Source organism: Dendrobates tinctorius, unplaced genomic scaffold (genome assembly GCF_039654945.1).
Source record: "Dendrobates tinctorius isolate UK_male_01 unplaced genomic scaffold, ASM3965494v1 ptg000083l, whole genome shotgun sequence".
NCBI classification, from domain to species: Eukaryota; Metazoa; Chordata; class Amphibia; order Anura; family Dendrobatidae; genus Dendrobates; species Dendrobates tinctorius.
The window spans coordinates 1,290,281-1,309,548 of NW_027361751.1; the positions used below are offsets into that span (position 1 = coordinate 1,290,281).

General features: G+C 46.3%; 1 protein-coding gene across 1 annotated transcript in view; it reads left to right on the top strand.

The window, feature by feature from the left end:
• The window catches only part of BDP1 (BDP1 general transcription factor IIIB subunit), a 235,234-nt gene that overhangs the window by 180,978 nt on the left and 34,988 nt on the right, over positions 1-19,268 (top strand). The window contains 5 exon segments of the mRNA XM_073584044.1: positions 11,630-11,850; positions 13,578-13,905; positions 14,290-14,355; positions 14,738-14,771; positions 15,279-15,353. Of these exon segments, the coding sequence (XP_073440145.1) occupies positions 11,630-11,850; positions 13,578-13,905; positions 14,290-14,355; positions 14,738-14,771; positions 15,279-15,353 (724 nt within the window).

Sequence of the window (19,268 nt, forward strand, 5' to 3'; positions counted from 1 at the left end):
GTAGTTTGGAGGTTAACACTATACACGAGAGATGGTGTGCAGTAGAACTTTGTATACATTTGCTGGCTGGGAACATAAGTCTTAAATATAAGTAACAGCAATGGCAACCAGTACTAAAGGCCATGAGCACCTTCACACTGACATGTCATTGTTCCTTTGCTTCCTAAATTCAATGTTAAACACCTTTCTGAATGTTATTCTTCAAAAATTTTCTACCATTTTGCTGCTGCAGTGTCTGTAAATCCTTTATATAACTGAGGGACAAGGTTGTATACAGATCTCCACAATGTGGGCAGGGGGGAAAGTATGTGCAGTCTCAAAGAGGACACAGAAAAAGGGCTAAAGAAAATTAAGATTTTGGGTTCTTGCCATAAAATCTTTCTTGGAGCCTTCAAGAAAGCAGAACTAGAGTGAGAAGGCCATCTCTCATAATGAAGAAGAGTGAATCAAAGGCAGCAGGGCTGTTGAGTCAGTAAGCCAAAACTTCAATTCCTCAATTTCCCTGACTCCTGACTGCACAGCACTGGTCACTACTGAGCATGTGCATAAAGTGCAGCACAGGTTCTTTTCAACTAAGAGTCGGGATCCTTAGATCAGGAACAGAACAGACATTTATAGAACATTTCATCACTTTTCCAAATTCTTATTAAAACATTTACAGCACATACTGCATTGTACTACTGTACCCAGTTTATTTTATACGGACTCCGACTGCATAAAAATGTACACAGATCCCGACTCCACAGCCCTGGAACGTAGGACCACCATGACCAGAGAGAGGTCAGGAAGCGAGTACAGGAGTAGAGAGATCGTTGCTGAAAAAACTTTCCAGGAAACAAGGAAGAATAAGTTAAAATGAAGAGTACGAAGAAAAATGCTGTAATGTTAAAAACCAGATGCAGGGGACCCCAAGACACATGGGAGGCTGCTAGAAATTAAGCACTAGATGGTGGCCCGATTCTAACGCATCAGGTATTCCTAGAATATGTATGTAGTCTCTCTCTCATGTAGAAGTTCCATGCCTGTGGATGGGTCTTTTTTTGGTGCTCTGGCCTTATAATTATTCTGGGCTTACAGTAGTGTTCGAAATACTAGCAGTCCAATATGACTCACCGGATTAATCACGGTTTTTGGTATTAATATTATATTACCACATGTCAAACTATTTACCAGTTAGTTCAGTAAATTCTAAGAAAACCAACAGACTCCGCATTCATGATCTGCATGTTTTTGATTGTGTATTAGAATAATGAAATGAAAGGAGGGGTGCTCAAAATAATAGCAGTGTGGAGTTCAATTAGGTCAATTATTCTGGGAAGAAAAAGGTGTGAATCAGGTGGCCCTTACCTAAGGGTGAAGCCAGGACATGTTGTACATGCATTTCTCCTTGAAAGCCTGAAAAATATGGGTCGAGACATTGTTCAGAAGAAAAGCGCACTTTGATGAAAAAGTTGATTGAAGAGGGTAAAAATTATTGAGAAGTGCAGGCAATGATCAGCTGTTCAGCTAACATGATCTCCAATGCTTTAAAATGGAAACCAAACCAGAGAGAAGTGGAAGAAAACGGAAGACTACCATTGGAGTGGGTGGAAGAATGGTCATAATGGCAAAGACTCAGCCAATGATCAGCTGCAGGATGATCACAGACAGCCTCAAGTTACCTGTGAGGACTGTGACAGAAGACGCCTGTGTGACGTTAATCTCTTAGCAAGACATCACCACAAAGTCCCACTGTTATAAAAAAAACAAAAAAAGACATGTACTGAAGCGGATAGAATTTACCAAAGATCACACCAACTGGCCTAAAATGAAACGGAGAAACATTTTGAGGAAAGTAAATTTGCTCTTTTTGTTTTGTATTTTTTTTTTTTTGCTCCAAGGCCTGCAGACCAATCGTCCGACAACCCTCAAACTCTGCATTCAAGACAAGGTACACTCTGAAGACAGAGACGTATGGTGGACGGTGCCAAGCATCATGATATGGTCATGTTTCTCTTACTGCCGGACCTATTTACTGCATGCCAGGGATCATGGACCAGTTTGCATATATTAAAACACTCAGAGGTCTTGTTGCCTTATGCTGAAGAGGATATGCCCTTGACATGGGTGTTTCAACAAAACAGTGAAACACACCAGTAACCGAGCAAAATCTTGGTTCCAGTCCAGCAAAATTGAGGTTATGGAGTGGCCAGCCCAATCCTCGGACCTTAATCCGATAGAACACTTGTGGGGTGGTATCAAAAATGCTGTTTCTGAGGCAAAGCCAACAAATGCAAAAAATTGTGGGATGTAGTCCGAGCATCCTGGGCTGGAATAACAGTTCACAGGTGCCAGAAGTTGGTTGACTCTATGCACGTAGATGTGAAGCAGTTCTAAAAAGCTGTGGGTCTACAACTAAATATTAGGTGAGTGAGTCACAGGAAAAAATAGTATAGTACATATTGTGAGTTTGTAAAGACAATGCAGAATTTACTATTTTTTAGAACAGCCCAATGTTCATTTTTTTTATTTTATTTTTTTTCTGTAAAGTAGTTAGACATTATATACATTTCTCTTCATGTTTTGAATTGGAAAACCGTGTGCAATGTTCCCAATGCTGGAAATAAAATAGACTATAAAGATTTTGTGATTAACTTGTGCTTTTAAACCCTAATATTTTGTACACTACTGAAAATGACAGGTCACTGACCTGCCTCTTATTTTAAATACTGCATCTGCGCATTTAACCGCTTTTCGACATGGGGCGTAATAGTACGCTGATGTTGGACTTTCCCTGTTTCTAAGCACATGACAGCTGATCTGTACACCCGTGGCTGTTAACCTGTTAAATGCCGCTGTCCATCTCTGACAGCGGAATTCAACTCGTGTATCCGGCAAGCGCGCCGGAAATACCATCCATTTGTGACTCCGTCATGTGATCGCAGGTCACCGATGGGTTGGCATGACAACCATAGATCTCCAGCAGACCTCTATGGTTGTCATAGCAAGTGAGCATTTCTGCTACATACAGGCGATCTGATTATCGCCTATATGTAGCATAGCCGATCAAACAACTGCAGCTTCTAGTCTCCCATGGAGACTATTGACACATGCAAAAAGTAAAATAAAATAAAAAATAATTTATAAAAGCGCAAATCACCCCCCTTTCGCCCCATTCAAAATAAAAAAAATCAAATATACACATATTTGGCATCACCGTGTTGAGAATCGCCCGATCTATCAATATAAAAAAAGAATTAACCCGATCGTGAAACGGCGTAACGAGAAAAAAAAGTCAAAATGCCAAAATTACCGGTATTTTGGTCGCCACAAGATTGCATTACAATGCAATAACGGTTCGATCAAAAGATCGTATCTTCACCAAAATCACTAAAAACGTCAACTCGGCACGCAAAAAATAAGCTCACACCCAACCTGAGATCACGATAAATGGAGACGTAAAGTGGTGCAATATATATTTATTTAATAGCAAACTTGGATTTTTCACCAGTTAAAAAAAAGAATCTACACATGTTTGTTGTCTATGAACTCATAATGACCTGGAGAATCATAATGACAGGTCAGTTTTAGCATTTAGTTAACATTGTAAAAAACAACTTTGGGATAGCATTTCTTTGCACTTTCACTGCACTTGGAATTTTTTCCCCTCTTTCCTGTACAAGATATGTTAAAACCCATGGTGTCGTTCAAAAGTACAACTCGTCCTTCAAAAAAACAAGCCCCTCACATGGTCATTTTGACCAAAAAATAAAAAAGCTATGGCTCTGGGAAGAAGGGGAGCAAAAAATGAAACCGCAAAAATACCTCTGGTCATTAAGAGGTTAATATTGTGGTCTTCAAAAAAATAAAATTTCTCGTTCGCCTTATTGGGGGACACAGAGACCTTGGGTGTATGCTGCTGCCACTAGGAGGCTGACACTATGCACAAAAAAAGTTAGCTCCTCCTCCGCAGTGTACACCCCACCGACCGGCAGAGAATTCCTCAGTTTAGCTTAGTGTCAGTAGGAGGTGGACACGGGTCTTTTATTAGACCCATATCTACCTCGTCGTGCGTCGTTCCTTTTCAGGTTCTACGGAGGGATACAGAGTGAAAGGTCACATCTGTACTCCCACATGGAGTCTGCAAGTACGGCGTGTACTGCCACCCCGTATCCTTGCAGTTCTCCGCGGCAGGACCAGCCAGATGGACGCCGACACCAAGACGTGCCAGCGACTCCAGGGGTCCTTGTCGCCAGTCTCCCTCCCACTCGCCTACCAGAGCCTGTCGGTTGGATGAGACGCAAAGACTTCTTCAGACAGGTAATGGATCGTGGATGGGTGAGTATTAGGCCCCGGCTTCATATTTATTTTCCTGGCTGCCCATTCCCGACGGTCACCTCTTCAATGGCACAGGGGACCCCGGTTGTAGGCGCTGCGGTCGCTCGCAGTCGCCACAAGGCTATAGGCAGCTCAATGTTGCCGGGCATCCCCCCCCCCTTTCTGGGGACAGGGAGCACAGGGTTTTTTCCCCTATTGGGAGCGACTGGCGTCTGCGGCGTCCCTCTTTTTCGGACCTCCGCGCCGACCCCCTGCTGACAGGCGGCCGCCGCAACTAATTTAGGCCCCGGCTTCAGTTCGGGCTTACCGCTGCGTCGCGGCCACGCCCCCCGCCCCTTTCTTCTAAGCGGGCTTCTCTCCCGCTCTTCCCAGGCCCTCCCACCGCCTGTCCTTCACCTGCCCAGCCTGTCATTGGCTAGAGGGCGGTGAATCATTAACCCTGCGTGGTGCTCCGCCCTTCCTCCTCTCCTAAGGCGCGCTTTTTCTCAGGACGGCGCCATTTTCCCAGCCTGTTAGCCGGGCACCAACTCCTCACTGGACATCATCTTCTCCAGCTGGTTTTTTGTCAGGAGGGCTGTCGGCCGGATTTCGCTCTGACCTGCATCCACTGACAGGTCGCAGAGCATCGCTTCTGGGGACACCGGACCGTGAGTAGCTCTGCACTGCAGACTGACCCTTCTCCGCCCTCTGTCCCCCAACCTTCCGGCATTACCTCACCTTTTCACTATGTCTAAGTCTGATCGTACCCGCTCTACCGCCCCCCCCTGCACTTTAGTCAAGTACTTTGCATGTTCTTCGTGCAATCGCAAACTTCCCTCAGGCCAGTCCACTCCCCTCTGCCTGGATTGTAGCAATCCAATTCAGCCTGACGCCGTCCAGGAGCCATCTTCGGCCCCAGGTGAGAGTGAGCCCCCCATGCCTGGCTGGGCCTCCTCGCTATCTCAATCAGTGGCAGACCTCACCAGGGTGTCTCAGTCCCTGGTGGCCGTTCTTGATAAGTTGCCCCTGGACTCTTCAGCAGGGCCAAGCAGGTCCCAAATTGTTCCATCTGAATCAGCCAGCGGTAGTCGCAAAAGACCCAGGCAAGATTCCCAGCCGGAATCCTCTCCTAGTCCCATCTCACCGCATAGCCCTTCTCACCAGCCTCCCTCTCGGGCCTCCTCTCCCGAGTCAGGGGAAGCGCTTTCGGACAGGTCATCTGAGGGGATTTTAGAGCTGGATTCAGACCAGGATGCAAGCATGAAGGTCACAGTGCAGGACCTCATTGCTGCGATCCATCATACCTTCGATATTGCTGACTCCCCTGCGAAATCCTCAGATCAGGAGGTTTCGTTCAGACGGGCAGAAACTCCCTCCAGGGTTTTTCCTTTCCATTCCCAGTTTGGGAAAATTTTTACCAAGGAAAGAGAGGATCCGACCAGACGCTTTCAAAGAGGAAAACGTCTCGGCATACTCTACCCATTTGCTAAAGAGCTCACGGACAACTGGTCGGCCTCTCCCTCGGTCGATCCGCCCGTGTCCAGGCTATCCAATAACACGGTTCTCCCGCTTTCAGTTGTGGCGTCCCTAAAGGATTCTAATGACAGGATTGTAGAATCCCTGGCGAAGTCTGCCTTTGAAGCGGCTTCAGCGGCGGTGTGTCCAATCTTTGCTTCATCCTGGACAGCAAAGACCATAACCACGTGGGCAGACGACCTTCGGCAGGGCATCTTAGATAAGGCGCAACCGGAGTATTTGGCCAATCTCGCCAATCAGATCTCCCATGCTGGGGACTATCTTCTCTCCGCTTCCTTGGATGCTGCATCCTGTGCAGTTCAGGCGTCAAGCAACGTTATTGCAATTCGACGTACAATTTGGCTAAAGGCATGGCAAGCGGACTTGTCTTCAAAAAAGTCCCTCACTAACCTGCCCTTTCAGGGGGTGCGCCTCTTTGGGTCCCAATTGGACCAGATTATTAAGGACGCCACCGGAGGCACGAGTTCACTCCTCCCTCAGTCCAAGCCTCGCAGACCCCCACTAAGGCGTCAGTTTCGACCCTTTCGGACTTTCCGCCGTTTCAATACGGCGGACAACTCCTCCAGCCAACAGAGACCGCAGGCTCGCCAGGAGAGAAAGAAAGTTTCCTTCAGACCCACTCCTTCCTGGCGACCCCACTCCTCCCAGGGCAGACCGTTCAGATCTAGATCTGGACGGTCTACTTCAGCATGACTATCATCGGGCACGCGAGGGGCCTTTCCAATTGGGAGGTCGACTTCTTTCCTTCAGGGACGTTTGGCTGGCCGCCGTGGAGGACGCCTGGGTCAGGGAGGTCGTATCCTCAGGATACAAGATAGAGTTCGTCTCTCTCCCACGGGATCGTTTCTTCGAATCCCGGCCTCCAAAGGATCCAGCCTTGATCCCGGGGTTCTCTACAGCTATCGCTGCTCTCCTCAGTTCCGGGGTGATTGTGCCCGTTCCCGAATCGGAGCGCTTCACGGGGTTCTACTCGAACCTGTTTGTAGTGCCGAAAAAAGACGGCGCAGTTCGACCCATCTTGGATCTCAAGCTGCTCAACAAGAGGGTCCGCCTTCGCCACTTCCGCATGGAGTCGCTTCGCTCGGTCATCGCCTCCATGGAGGAGCAGGAGTTCATGTGCTCAATAGACATCCAAGATGCCTATTTACATGTTCCAATTTTCTCCGGACATCAAAAGTTCCTGCGCTTTGCGATTCGACAGCACCACTACCAGTTTGTCGCACTGCCCTTCGGTCTTGCCACCGCTCCCAGAGTCTTCACGAAGATCATGGCTGCGTTGATGGCTTTGTTGAGAGTCAGAGGCCTCGTTCTTTTCCCGTACCTAGACGATATTCTGATCAAGGCTCCCTCATTCCAACAGGCTCACCAAAGTTTGTCAATCGTCCTGGACACTCTTTCCAATTTCGAGTGGATCGTCAACAGGAAAAAGTCCTGTCTGGTTCCTACCCAACGCCTGGTCTTTCTAGGTCTTCTGTTCGACACTCGTCGGTCAAGGGTCTTTCTCCCACAAGAAAAGATTCTCTCTCTGCAGCAGGAAGTACGATCGCTGCAGACCTCGCGATTCCCATCCCTCCGTACAGCCATGAGGGTCCTGGGAAAGATGGTCGCGGCGATAGAGGCAGTTCCCTTTGCCCAATTTCACGCCAGGCCTCTCCAGCAGGCCATTCTGTCGAAGTGGAACAGGTCGCCTCGGTCCCTGTATCGCCCTGTCCATCTTTCTTACCGGATCAAGCGGTCTCTCAACTGGTGGTTGTCGTCACCTCTCATTCTATCGGGTCGATCCTTCCTTCCCATTCACTGGCAGATAGTAACCACAGATGCCAGTCTCCTCGGTTGGGGTGCTGTGTTCCGCAACCACACTGTTCAGGGTCGATGGTCGGATCGGGAATCAGCGCTACCAATCAACGTTCTGGAGATTCGAGCGATCCATCTTGCTCTGGTTCACTGGGAAAGGCTCCTCAAGGGACTGCCGGTACGGATTCAGACAGACAACGCCACAGCGGTGGCATATGTCAACCGCCAAGGGGGAACACGGAGTGTTTCAGCCCTGGCGGAGGTGTCCAAGATTCTTCGTTGGGAGGAGATTTCCGTTCCGACAATTTCCGCGGTTCACATTCCCGGCGTAGACAACTGGGCCGCCGATTTTCTCAGCCGCGAGGGTCTCGCGGCGGGAGAATGGTCCCTACATCCGGAAGTGTTTCATCTGCTCTGCCTTCGGTGGGGAACCCCGGATGTAGACCTCATGGCGTCTCGCCTCAACAGGAAAGTCCCACAATTCGTGTCCAGGTCTCGGGACCCTCTGGCAGTGGGCGCCGACGCCCTGGCCGTTCCTTGGTCCCAGTTCGAACTTCCCTACCTGTTCCCTCCTCTGCCTCTTCTTCCCAAGCTGTTGAAGAAGATCAAGGCAGAAGGACTTCCGGTCATTCTCATCGCCCCGAATTGGCCCAGAAGGTCTTGGTTCGCGGACATTGTCAACCTTCTCGCGGACGCCCCCTGGAAGCTTCCAGACAGAACAGATCTGCTGTCTCAGGGTCCGATTTGCCACCCCAATTCTCGGCCGCTCAATTTAACGGCGTGGCTGTTGAGACCGAGGTTCTGAAACGAGCAGGATTTTCCGACCACGTAATTCAGACCATGATCCGAGCCAGAAAGCCATCATCTTCCAAGATTTACTACCGTACTTGGAAGGCCTATTTCACTTGGTGTGAGACCAATGACGTCGCGCCCATGTCCTTTTCGCTCCCTTCAGTCCTAGCGTTTCTTCAGGCAGGATTGGATGCGGGGCTTGCCCTCAGTTCCCTGAAGGGTCAAGTTTCGGCGCTGTCCATTCTGTTTCAGAAAACGTTGGCTTCCCGTCCTCAGGTTAAGACCTTTCTTCAGGGCGTGGCTCACACGGTCCCGCCGTACCGGGCGCCCGTGGATCCATGGGATCTTAATCTGGTTCTTGAGGTTCTGCAAGGTCCGCCCTTTGAACCCCTCAGGGATATTTCCCTTTCTCTCCTTTCTTGGAAGGTAGCCTTTCTGGTGGCCATCACCTCCGTCCGGCGCGTGTCGGAATTGGCAGCTCTGTCGTGCCGCTCTCCCTTTCTGGTTCTCCACCAGGATAAGGTAGTTCTGCGGCCTCCGCCCTCGTTTCTTCCGAAGGTGGTGTCCTTGTTTCACCTCAACGAGGATATTGTGCTACCGTCCCTTTGTCCGAATCCAACTCATCCCCGAGAGCGGTCCTTGAACAAGCTGGACCTGGTTAGGGCGGTAAGAGTCTATCTGTCTAGGACGACTTCCCTGCGAAAGACAGAGTCTCTTTTCATTATCCCTGATGGAGCGCGGAAAGGTCACCCGGCGCCAAAAGCCACCATTGCTCGCTGGATCAGATCGGCTATCCTGGAAGCCTACCGTGTTAAGCGTCGCGGAGCCCCTCCGAGTATCAGGGCCCACTCTACTCGAGCAGTGGGTGCCTCCTGGGCGGTGCGCCACAGAGCTTCCGCACTGCAGCTTTGCAAAGCTGCAACATGGTCATCGGTTCACACGTTTGTGAAATTCTACAGAGTCCACACCTACGCTTCGGCGGACGCCAGCCTAGGTAGACGGATTCTGCAGGCAGCGGTGGTGAGTCCGCTGGCCTGATGGAAGTTTGTTTCCCACCCCAGGGACTGCTTTGGGACGTCCCAAGGTCTCTGTGTCCCCCAATAAGGCGAACGAGAAAACAGGATTTTTGGGTTGCTTACCGTAAAATCTGTTTCTCGGAGCCTTCATTGGGGGACACAGCACCCTCCCATGTTTTACAGCTCCTGTTCTTACTTTGGTTGAATGGTTACAGTTGAGTTGTTTATGTTGTCAACCTATTCTGTTACTTCTCCTACTGCTTTCTCACTAACTGAGGAATTCTCTGCCGGTCGGTGGGGTGTACACTGCGGAGGAGGAGCTAACTTTTTTTTGTGCATAGTGTCAGCCTCCTAGTGGCAGCAGCATACACCCAAGGTCTCTGTGTCCCCCAATGAAGGCTCCGAGAAACAGATTTTACGGTAAGCAACCCAAAAATCCTGTTTTTCTTTCACAAAATGGTGCTGGTAGCGCATGCACAAGTAGCATCTATCGGCAAGCGATGCTCTCAATCTGCGAATGCATGACACACTGTGTTCCTTGAACCAGTGCAGGAGCGTTGCTATGTTCAGCAGCGACTATTTCCTCCTCTTCTTGTGTGCACTCCCGCACTGGTCCTCGAAGTACAGTGGGCTGCGCATGTGCAGATTGAGAGCACCGCCGGCACCATTTTGTTGAAGCAAATTTATTATTTTTTTTACCACAATATTAAATGCACAGGTGCAGTATTTAAAACAGGCAGGTTACTGATGGTTCAGTGACCTATCATTTAAGCTCAGAATGATGATCATGAGGCCAGAACACCAAAAAAGCAACCTCCACAAGCTGCCCTGGAGCATCTCATTTAACTCAAAGCTGCAAACACAGATTAAACAAGAACCACAAGATGGATTTCTTCAACCCAGGTATCATTTTAGACACGAGAGGGACGCAACCCCACACCGTGTTCACAGTCTCTAGGGGGAGTTCAGAGTGTCAACAACTCTGTCGCCTGTATCTGCAAAAAAAATTATTAGTAAAACACAACAAAAAGCAAAGGTAGAAATGGGGCTGAGAGCAGCTCCATGTCTGCCTATTACTGACATGAAGCTAAAAACAGATCAGCTTGGCTGCAGTTGGTGGGTGTATACTACTGAGAAGAAGATAACTTTTTATTGCTTAGTGTCAGCCTTCTAGTGGCAGCGGCATACACCCATGGTTTCCTGTGAAGCGATGGAGAAAAGACCAAAGCAAATGAAGAAGAAAGAAGGGCAGGATAGAAGCAGTGCTGATACACTGTATGAGCAGGGAAAAACTGCAGCATCCAGCCTATAATCCTGGGAAAAACTCTCCCAGAAGTAAAAAATATGTAAACTTAGGATCCGGCATCAACCTGTATAACATGGGGTTTGAAAATGAAGGAATGAAAATTGCAGACTGAGGAATCCCCCTCTAGCCTACAAGTCCATCTGAAAAGATTTCATCACAAATGTGATTGAGAAAAATCACCACCTCTCCCACCTCCTAAAAGACGTACGTGCACCAACTGCACCGTTGAAACTGGTGGCAGAAGGATGTCAAATTATGAATGCATAAAACGTCACAACGCGATCTGCCTGTCCTGTGCAAATATAATCTGCCAGACTTGCTTTTCTAAGTGTAAGTGTGTTTCTTTTGCTGAACATGTAACCTCTGAATCCAAGTGAATAGTAATCAAGTAGCATCTTAAGTGCATTACCATAAGTTCCTTTGTTTTTGTTTTTTTCCCTCCTAATTTTAATGTTTAGTGATGGTCATGAAAACTAGAGGCTATTTGGCAGTAGTTTTTTTGGCATCCAATTTTGTGTACATTCATATGAAGGTCGCTGATTTACTTTTCAAGTCTTGAAATTGCGATAATTAGATATTGTAGGTGGTTTTAGAACCTGCGCCTGTCAGGCGCACTGCGGTTTAGCTTCTATATGCTCTCCCTGGTGCACACATTGGAGCCTATGCACAGGGTGGCCACGTAGTCATAGTATCACTAGGTGGCACTTTACTTTGTTGTTTACATACAGCTACATATATTATTGCCTTATACTACAGGCTCTGGGTGCAGAAATGATGCTAATAATGTTTGTGTTAAGAAGAAAAAAACTTTGCTGTTTGTTATAAATCTATAATTTTACAGGATATCATGGATATGGAATAAGTAATTTAATTTTTTTTTTTGTGTAAGGATACAGATCATGCAGTGGCCGTATCTTCTCCAACGAAGAAAAGAAAAGCCCCAGATTGGAATGCTGACTTGTCCCCTAAGAGAGCTTACCCCTCAGGCGCAACCCAGAAGCCAAAATGTTTGTCGGACTGTGAAGTGGACCAGCCTTCATTGACTGATGAACCTCAGAGCAGCAGCCAGACTAGTAGTGTGCAAGACCTTGCTCCTCTGCAGCATTCCAAGTAAGTGTATGGTCTGCTGATTAAAGGGGTTTTCAGGGCAAATGATTATTAAAGCATTGTAAAACTTATGATAAATGTAAGAAACTCCATAATTTACTTGCTGTTAAAATTTTGCTTTGTTCCTGAGCTGTAATATTCAGTAGCTCTGTGCTTCCTGCTATAGTCCATTCAAAGCACAGACTAGAGAGCAGTCCTGTCTGTGCTTTGACTGGCTCAGCCGGCAGCTCTGCAGTGAGCTCTGAATGGGGATGTCATGCGGGTGTGGCCTGTGATTTTCAGCAGAAGGCAGAGGGAGAACCGAGATAATGCAGGCTCCCCCCCCCCTCCCCCCGATGTAACCTGAAAGCTAAGAACGACAAGTTAGATTATACTCACCCAGGGGCGGTACGGGTCCGATGGGTGACGCGGTCCGGCGCCTCCCATCTTCTAGCGATGATGTCCTCCTCTTTGCTTCCCATCGCGGCTACAGCGCAGGCTTACTGCTCTGCCCTGTTGAGGGCAGAGCAGAGTACTGAAGTGCGCAGGCGCCGGACCTCTCTGACCTGGGTGAGTATAATCTAAAGGCCCCGTTACACACAACGATGTCCCAGCGATCCCACCAACGATCCGACTTGGATGGGATCGCTGGGACATAGTTAGACAGGCTCACCAGCGATCAGGACCAGCGAGCAAGCTGGTATCTAGGGTAAACAGCGGGTATCCAAGAGCCGCGCGGCTCATAGTTACCCGCTGTTTACCCTAGATACCAGCTCCCAGCGTTGCAGATCGTTGGTCTCCTGTTGCCACACGCAGCGATGCGCGCTGGCCAGCGGGAGACCAACCATCATAAAATGGCCCAGGACGATCCTGCACGATCAGCGATACCCGGCGGGGAGGCCGGTCGCTGATGGATGTCACACACAGCGAGATCGCTGAAGAGATTGCTGATGCGTCACAAAATCAGCGATCTCACTAGCGATCTCGCTGTGTGTGATGGGGCCCTAAGTCGTTTTTCTTTCAGGTTACATTGGGGACTTATCTACAGCATTACAGAATGCTGTAGATAAGCCCCTGATGGCGGTGGCCGCATCTTATATGCAAAAAAATAGGTGACAGATTCCCTTTAACTAGAGCTGAAGGTGCTGGGCATTCCAGAGTGCTAGGTTACATTACAATAAATGACTGCAGTACATTACATGATTTTTCTGAGTCAGCCAATGTCCGCACATGTAACTTTCCTGACTGCAGTATTACAATATACTAGGTGAAGTGGGAGAAATGGTGGGAAAGAAAAACACTGCATGCAACAATTTATCTAGCTTGAGACTGTATAGGAGTCTCTAGATGGTGCTTTTTCGATAAAGTACTACCACCATCTCTACATTGTGCTTTGTAGGCAGCTACTGAGGATGAGTGTTCGCTATGGGACAGATACCGATCTGCCTCTTGGAGTAATATTGTCCAGAGGATGTAGAACATATTATACATTAGGCAGAAGCCTAATGTTAACTCACTCTGATATGGGGACTGGTGGGTTAGGCTCTCCTAAAGTCCATTTTGTCCTTTTTATAAGTGATTTAGCAGAAGAAGAGAACTTGCCCACTCTCCGTTTCAGGAGACCATAAAGCGGACATTATGCCAGAGCTGTTTTAATCTTGTAGATTAAGTGAAGTGATCTTAATTTGTGTACAGCTCAGTATTTTATTTGTGTAAAAACTAATTGAAATTCTTTTTATTTGACTTAAAAGATTTGGGAGGCCTTTGAGGAAATTGTCCACACCGCCTTTGGCGTCACCCAAATCTGAAAATTCATCAGATCATCCTGTGCGCAATGTTAAGCCAAGCACAACTAAAGTGTCAAAACCTTTGACCACCAAGAGCAAAGGGAAGACCACTCTTGTGAAGATCAGGGCTACGCAGCAGGAAGATGATGAGGAAGAAGATGGAGACCTAGGGTTTGAGGATGAGAATTATGATCTTTCACCCGATATGCAGAACCAGGCTCCTGTATTTATTCCCTTCCATCTAAGGTCACCTAAGCCAGTTCCAGCTGAGGTAGAAGAGACCGTGGAAGAGGTACACACCGTTTACCTGTTATTAGCCATTTCAGGATTAAGCTGAAAAATAATTGGGGTGTTCTTTTATGGGGTTTCTACGAGGAAGAAAAATTGTTCGCTCCCATTGTGGAAGTGTTGCACTCTGGAAAACCCTTAAAACAGCGATTGAGTTAGCAGAGTGACACTGATGACATCACATCTAACAGATGTGTAGGTGACCTGTTCTGTTGAATAGGACAGGTGCCGTATCCTGAGAATCTGTAGGTGGGATGTCACCAGCAGTACTCCCCTCTCAATGCAGAAATGGCCCATTGCTCATATATCTTCCAATTTCGGGATCTCCAGTTTTCTATTGTATATTCTGATGATATTTTTATATTTTTCGTTTTTCAATCTAAAACAGCTTGAAATACCAGTGGATTTGGAAAATGGCATGAGCCAGGATTTGGAAACCTCTCTCTTTCAGCATGTAAGTATCCATGACATGGCCTTACAGAACAATGCAAAACAACCGTTGTACTAATTTGCACTGGCTCATTGTGAATGTAGGAAACGATTAAAACAGATTTGTCGCCAGATTTCACAAATGCAAACTGCATATATTGCTAAATACATGTTAGACTTTTAGAGGCTGGTGTACCCACTAGGTAGTTTGAGTGTCCCTGATGAGGTTAATGGTGCTGGTGATTGTAGAGTGGCCTGTTTGTTAAACTGGCCATACTCCTAAGGCAATGGGCTCCAGTCTGAACAGGAGTCGCACTTAGAGGTGAAGCCTCTTCTAGGGCTTAGACTGGGGTTGTCCAATTAAAAATAGGTAACTTTTTAACAATCTCACATTGTTTCATCTCTAGGTTGTGGATCCTCAAGGACATGCAGATAAGAAAGGTAAATATTCAACTGTTAAAAGCATGTAAAGGGCCTGTCACACTAAGCGATATCGCTAGCAATATCGCTGTAACATCACTGGTTTTTGTGACGTAGCAGCGATATTGCTAGCGATATCGCTATGTCTGATATTTACCTCCGACCGGCTCCCCCGCTGGTTATTGCTGATCGCGCGAGAACGTCCTGGACCGTTTCTCGTCGTCAGCTTCCTGTGGCGCCTACAAGCGACGCGTGGACGCGGGCGGGAGGACGTCAGGATCGCCGCATCTGACAGGTAACGACCCCCGACCGCTGCTACATCGCTGGTCGGGATCGCTGGTGCATCGCTAAGTGTGACAGTACCTTAAGGCAATGATGAAAGGCTTTTTTTCATGTTTCTTATATATAGTTTTTAGAATAGAAACTTTCCTAGACATAACTCTAGACACGCCTGGAGTCGAGAACGCAGACTTGTGATTTGACACTTTCATTCACATTGATGTTCCGTGTTTATGAATGGTTTTACAGGTCAATGTGATGGAAGCACAGAAGCAGCAATGACCCTGATATCAATGGGCAGTTCTGTCTACAAGCCTAACATAGGTACGTGTGTTGCTGGCATAGTGTGCGCTTTATTAGTTTTAACAATCGTGCAATACTTTACAAACCTCATACATGTAGTGGTTGTGCTGGTTGTGGCGGTGCTGGTTGTGGTCTGAACAAAAGGGTCAAGGAGTGTCTGTCTTTCATTTAGAAATTTATTTTTTTATGTCCGTTTTTGCTATTCGTCATCAAAAGCTTCATGTGTTTCATTTTCTAGTAAAGACATGTCTGTAATACGGATTACATTGATGCCCTTGGTGACAAAATCCGCTTTTATTGTTCATTAAAAGCCATTTGAAGTTTTCTGCTAATGACAATTGCGTATTAATTTACCAGAGGCGCATGCATGGCTTATAAGTCTCCTCACTTTGATATACCAGGCTTGGCTTATCACTCTCCACACGGAGAATCGCCTGTCACCATGTAATGTGGTACGTTGTGCCTGTTCCAAAATAAAATGGAAAAACCAGGTACCTACAGGAGAGAGTCATACAGACACACACTTTTATGTGTTTAACCCCTTCACCCCCAAGGGTGGTTTGCACGTTCATGACCGGGCCAATTTTTACAATTCTGACCACTGTACCTTTATGAGGTCATAACTCTCGAACGCTTCCATGGATCCTGGTGATTCTGACATTGTTTTCTCGTGACATATTGTACTTCATGTTAGTGGTAAAATTTCATTCAAATAACTTGCGTTTATTTGTGAGAAAAACGGAAATTTGGCGAAAATTTTGAAAATTTTGTAATTTTCCAACTTTGAATTTTTATGCCCTTAAATCACAGAGATACGGCACACAAAAAACTTGATAACTAACATTTCCCACATGTTTACTTTACATCAGCACAATTTTGGAACCAAAATTTTTTTTTGTTAGGAAGTTATAAGGGTTAAAAGTTGACCAGCGATTTCTCATTTTTACAACACCATTTTATTTTTAGGACGACATCACATTTGAAGCCACTTTGAGGGGTCTATATGATAGAAAATACCCAAAAGTGACACCATTCTAAAAACTGCACCCCTTAAGGTGCTCAAAACCACATTCAAGAAGTTTATTAACCCTTTAGGTGCGTCACAGGAATTTTTTTGAATATTTAAAAAAAAAATGAACATCTAACTTTTTTTCATAAAAAAAATACTTCAGGTTCAATTTTTTTTTATTTTACCAAGGGTAACAGGAGAAATTGAACTGCAAAAGTTATTGTGCAATTTGTCCTGAGTACGCAGATACCTGATATGTGGGGGGGAACGACTGTTTCGGCGCATGGCAGAGCTCAGAATGGAAGGAGCGCCGTTTGACTTTTTCAATGCAAAATTGGCTGGAATTCAGATTGGACGCCATGTCACGTTTGGAGAGTCCCTGATGTACCTAAACAGTGGAAACCCCCTACAAGTGACCCCATTTTGGAAACTAGACCCCCCAAGGAACTTATCTAGATATGTGGTGAGAACTTTGAACCCACAAGGGCTTTACAGAAGTTTATAACGTACAGCGGTACAATTAAAAAATCATATTTTTTCCACAAAAATGATCTTTTCACCCCAATTTTTATTTTCCCAAGGGTAATAGGACCCTAAAAGTTATTGTGCAATTTGTCCTGAGTACGCTGATACCCCACATGTGGGGGTAAACCACTATTTGGGCGCATGGCAGAGCTCGGAAGGGAAGCAGCGCCATTTGACGTTTTTGGCTGGAATTGAGATCGGACACCATGTCGCGTTTGGAAAACCCCTGATGTACCAAAACAGTGGAAACCCCCCACAAATGACACCATTTTGGAAACTAGACCCCCTAAGGAACTTATCTAGATGTGTGGTGAGAACTTTGAACCCCCATGGGCTTCACAGAAGTTTATAACATAAAGCCATACAATTAAAAAATCATATTTTTTCCACAAAAATGATCTTTTCACCCTCAATTCTTATTTTTCCAAGGGTAACAGGACCCTAAAAGTTATTGTGCAATTTGTCCTGAGTACGCTGATACCCCACATGTGGGGGTAAACCACTATTTGGGCGCATGGCAGAGCTCGGAAGGGAAGCAGCGCCATTTGACGTTTTTGGCTGGAATTGAGATCGGACACCATGTCGCGTTTGGAAAACTCCTGATGTACCAAAACAGTGGAACCCCCCCACAAATGACACCATTTTGGAAAATAGACCCCCTAAGGAACTTATCTAGATGTGTGGTGAGCACTTTGACCCCCCCAGTGCTTCACAGAAGTTTACAACGCCCGGGCGTGAAAATAAAAAATTCGTATTTTTTCCACAAACATGATCTTTTAGTCACCATTTTTTTTATTTTCCCAAGGGTACCAGGAGAAATTGGACCCCAAAAGTTGTTGTCCAATTTGTCCTGAGTATGCTGATACCCCATATGTGGGAGAAAACTACTGTATGGGCACACGTCGGGGCTCGGAAGGGAAGTAGTGACGTTTTGGAATGCAGACTTTAATGGAATGGTCTGCGGGTGTCATATTGCCTTTGGAGAGCCCCTAATGTACCTAAACAGTGGAAACCCCCACAAATGACACCATTTTGTAAACTAGACCCCCCAAGGAACTTATCTAGATGTGTGGTGAGCACTTTGACCCCCCCAGTGCTTCACAGAAGTTTACAACGCCCGGGCGTGAAAATAAAAAATTCGTATTTTTTCCACAAACATGATCTTTTAGTCACCATTTTTTTATTTTCCCAAGGGTACCAGGAGAAATTGGACCCCAAAAGTTGTTGTCCAATTTGTCCTGAGTACGCTGACACCCCATATGTGGGAGAAAACTACTGTATGGACACACGTCGGGGCTCGGAAGGGAAGCAGTGACGTTTTGGAATGCAGACTTTGATGGAATGGTCTGCGGGTGTCATGTGCGTTTGGAGAGCCCCTGATGTACCTAAACTATTGAAACTCCCCACAAGTGACCCCTTTTTGGACACTAGACCCCCCACGGAACTTATCTAGATGTGTGGTGAGCACTTTGAACCCCCAAGTGCTTCACAGAAGTTTATAACACTCGGACGTGAAAATAAAAAAATCATTTTTTTCCACAAAAATGATATTTTTGCCCCCAATTTTTTATTTTCCTAAGGGTAACAGGAGAAATTGGACCCCAAAAATTGTTTTGCAATTTGTCCTGAGTAGGCTGATACCCTACATGTGGGGGTAAAACACTGTTTGGGCGCATAGCAGAGCTTGGAAGGGAAGGAGCACCATTTGACTCTTTCAACTCAGAATTGGCTGGAATTGAGATCAGACGCCATGTTGCATTTGGAGAGCCCCTGATGTGCCCAAACAGTGGAAACCCCCAATTCTAACTCCAACCCGAACCCCAACACGCCCCTAACCCTAGCCCTAACCCTAGCCCTAACCCTACCCCAACACACCCCTAGCCCTAACCCTAATGGAAAAATGGAAATAAATACATTTTTTTTTATTTTATTATTTTTCCCTAACTAAGGGGGTGATAACGGGGGGGTTTGATTTACTATATATGGCGGTTTTTATGTTTGGCGGCTGTCGCACGCTAAAAGACGCTTTTTATTGTAAAAATAGTTTTTGCATCACCACATATTGAGAGCTATAATTTTTCCGTATTTTGACCCACCGAGTCATGTGAGGTCTTATTTTTTGCGGGACGAGTTGACGTTTTTATTGGTACCATTTTCGGGCACGCAAAATTTTTTGATCGCTTTTTATTCCGGTTTTTGGGACGCAGAATGAACAAAAACCAGCGTTTCATGAATTTCTTTTGGGGGGGGTGCGTTTACACCGTTCCGCGTGCGGTAAAATTGATAAAGCGGTTTTATTCTTCGGGTCAGTACGGTTACAGCGATACCTCATTTAGGTCGTTTTTTTATGTTTTTGTCAGTTTTATGCAATGAAAACTATTTTATATAAAAAATAATTATTT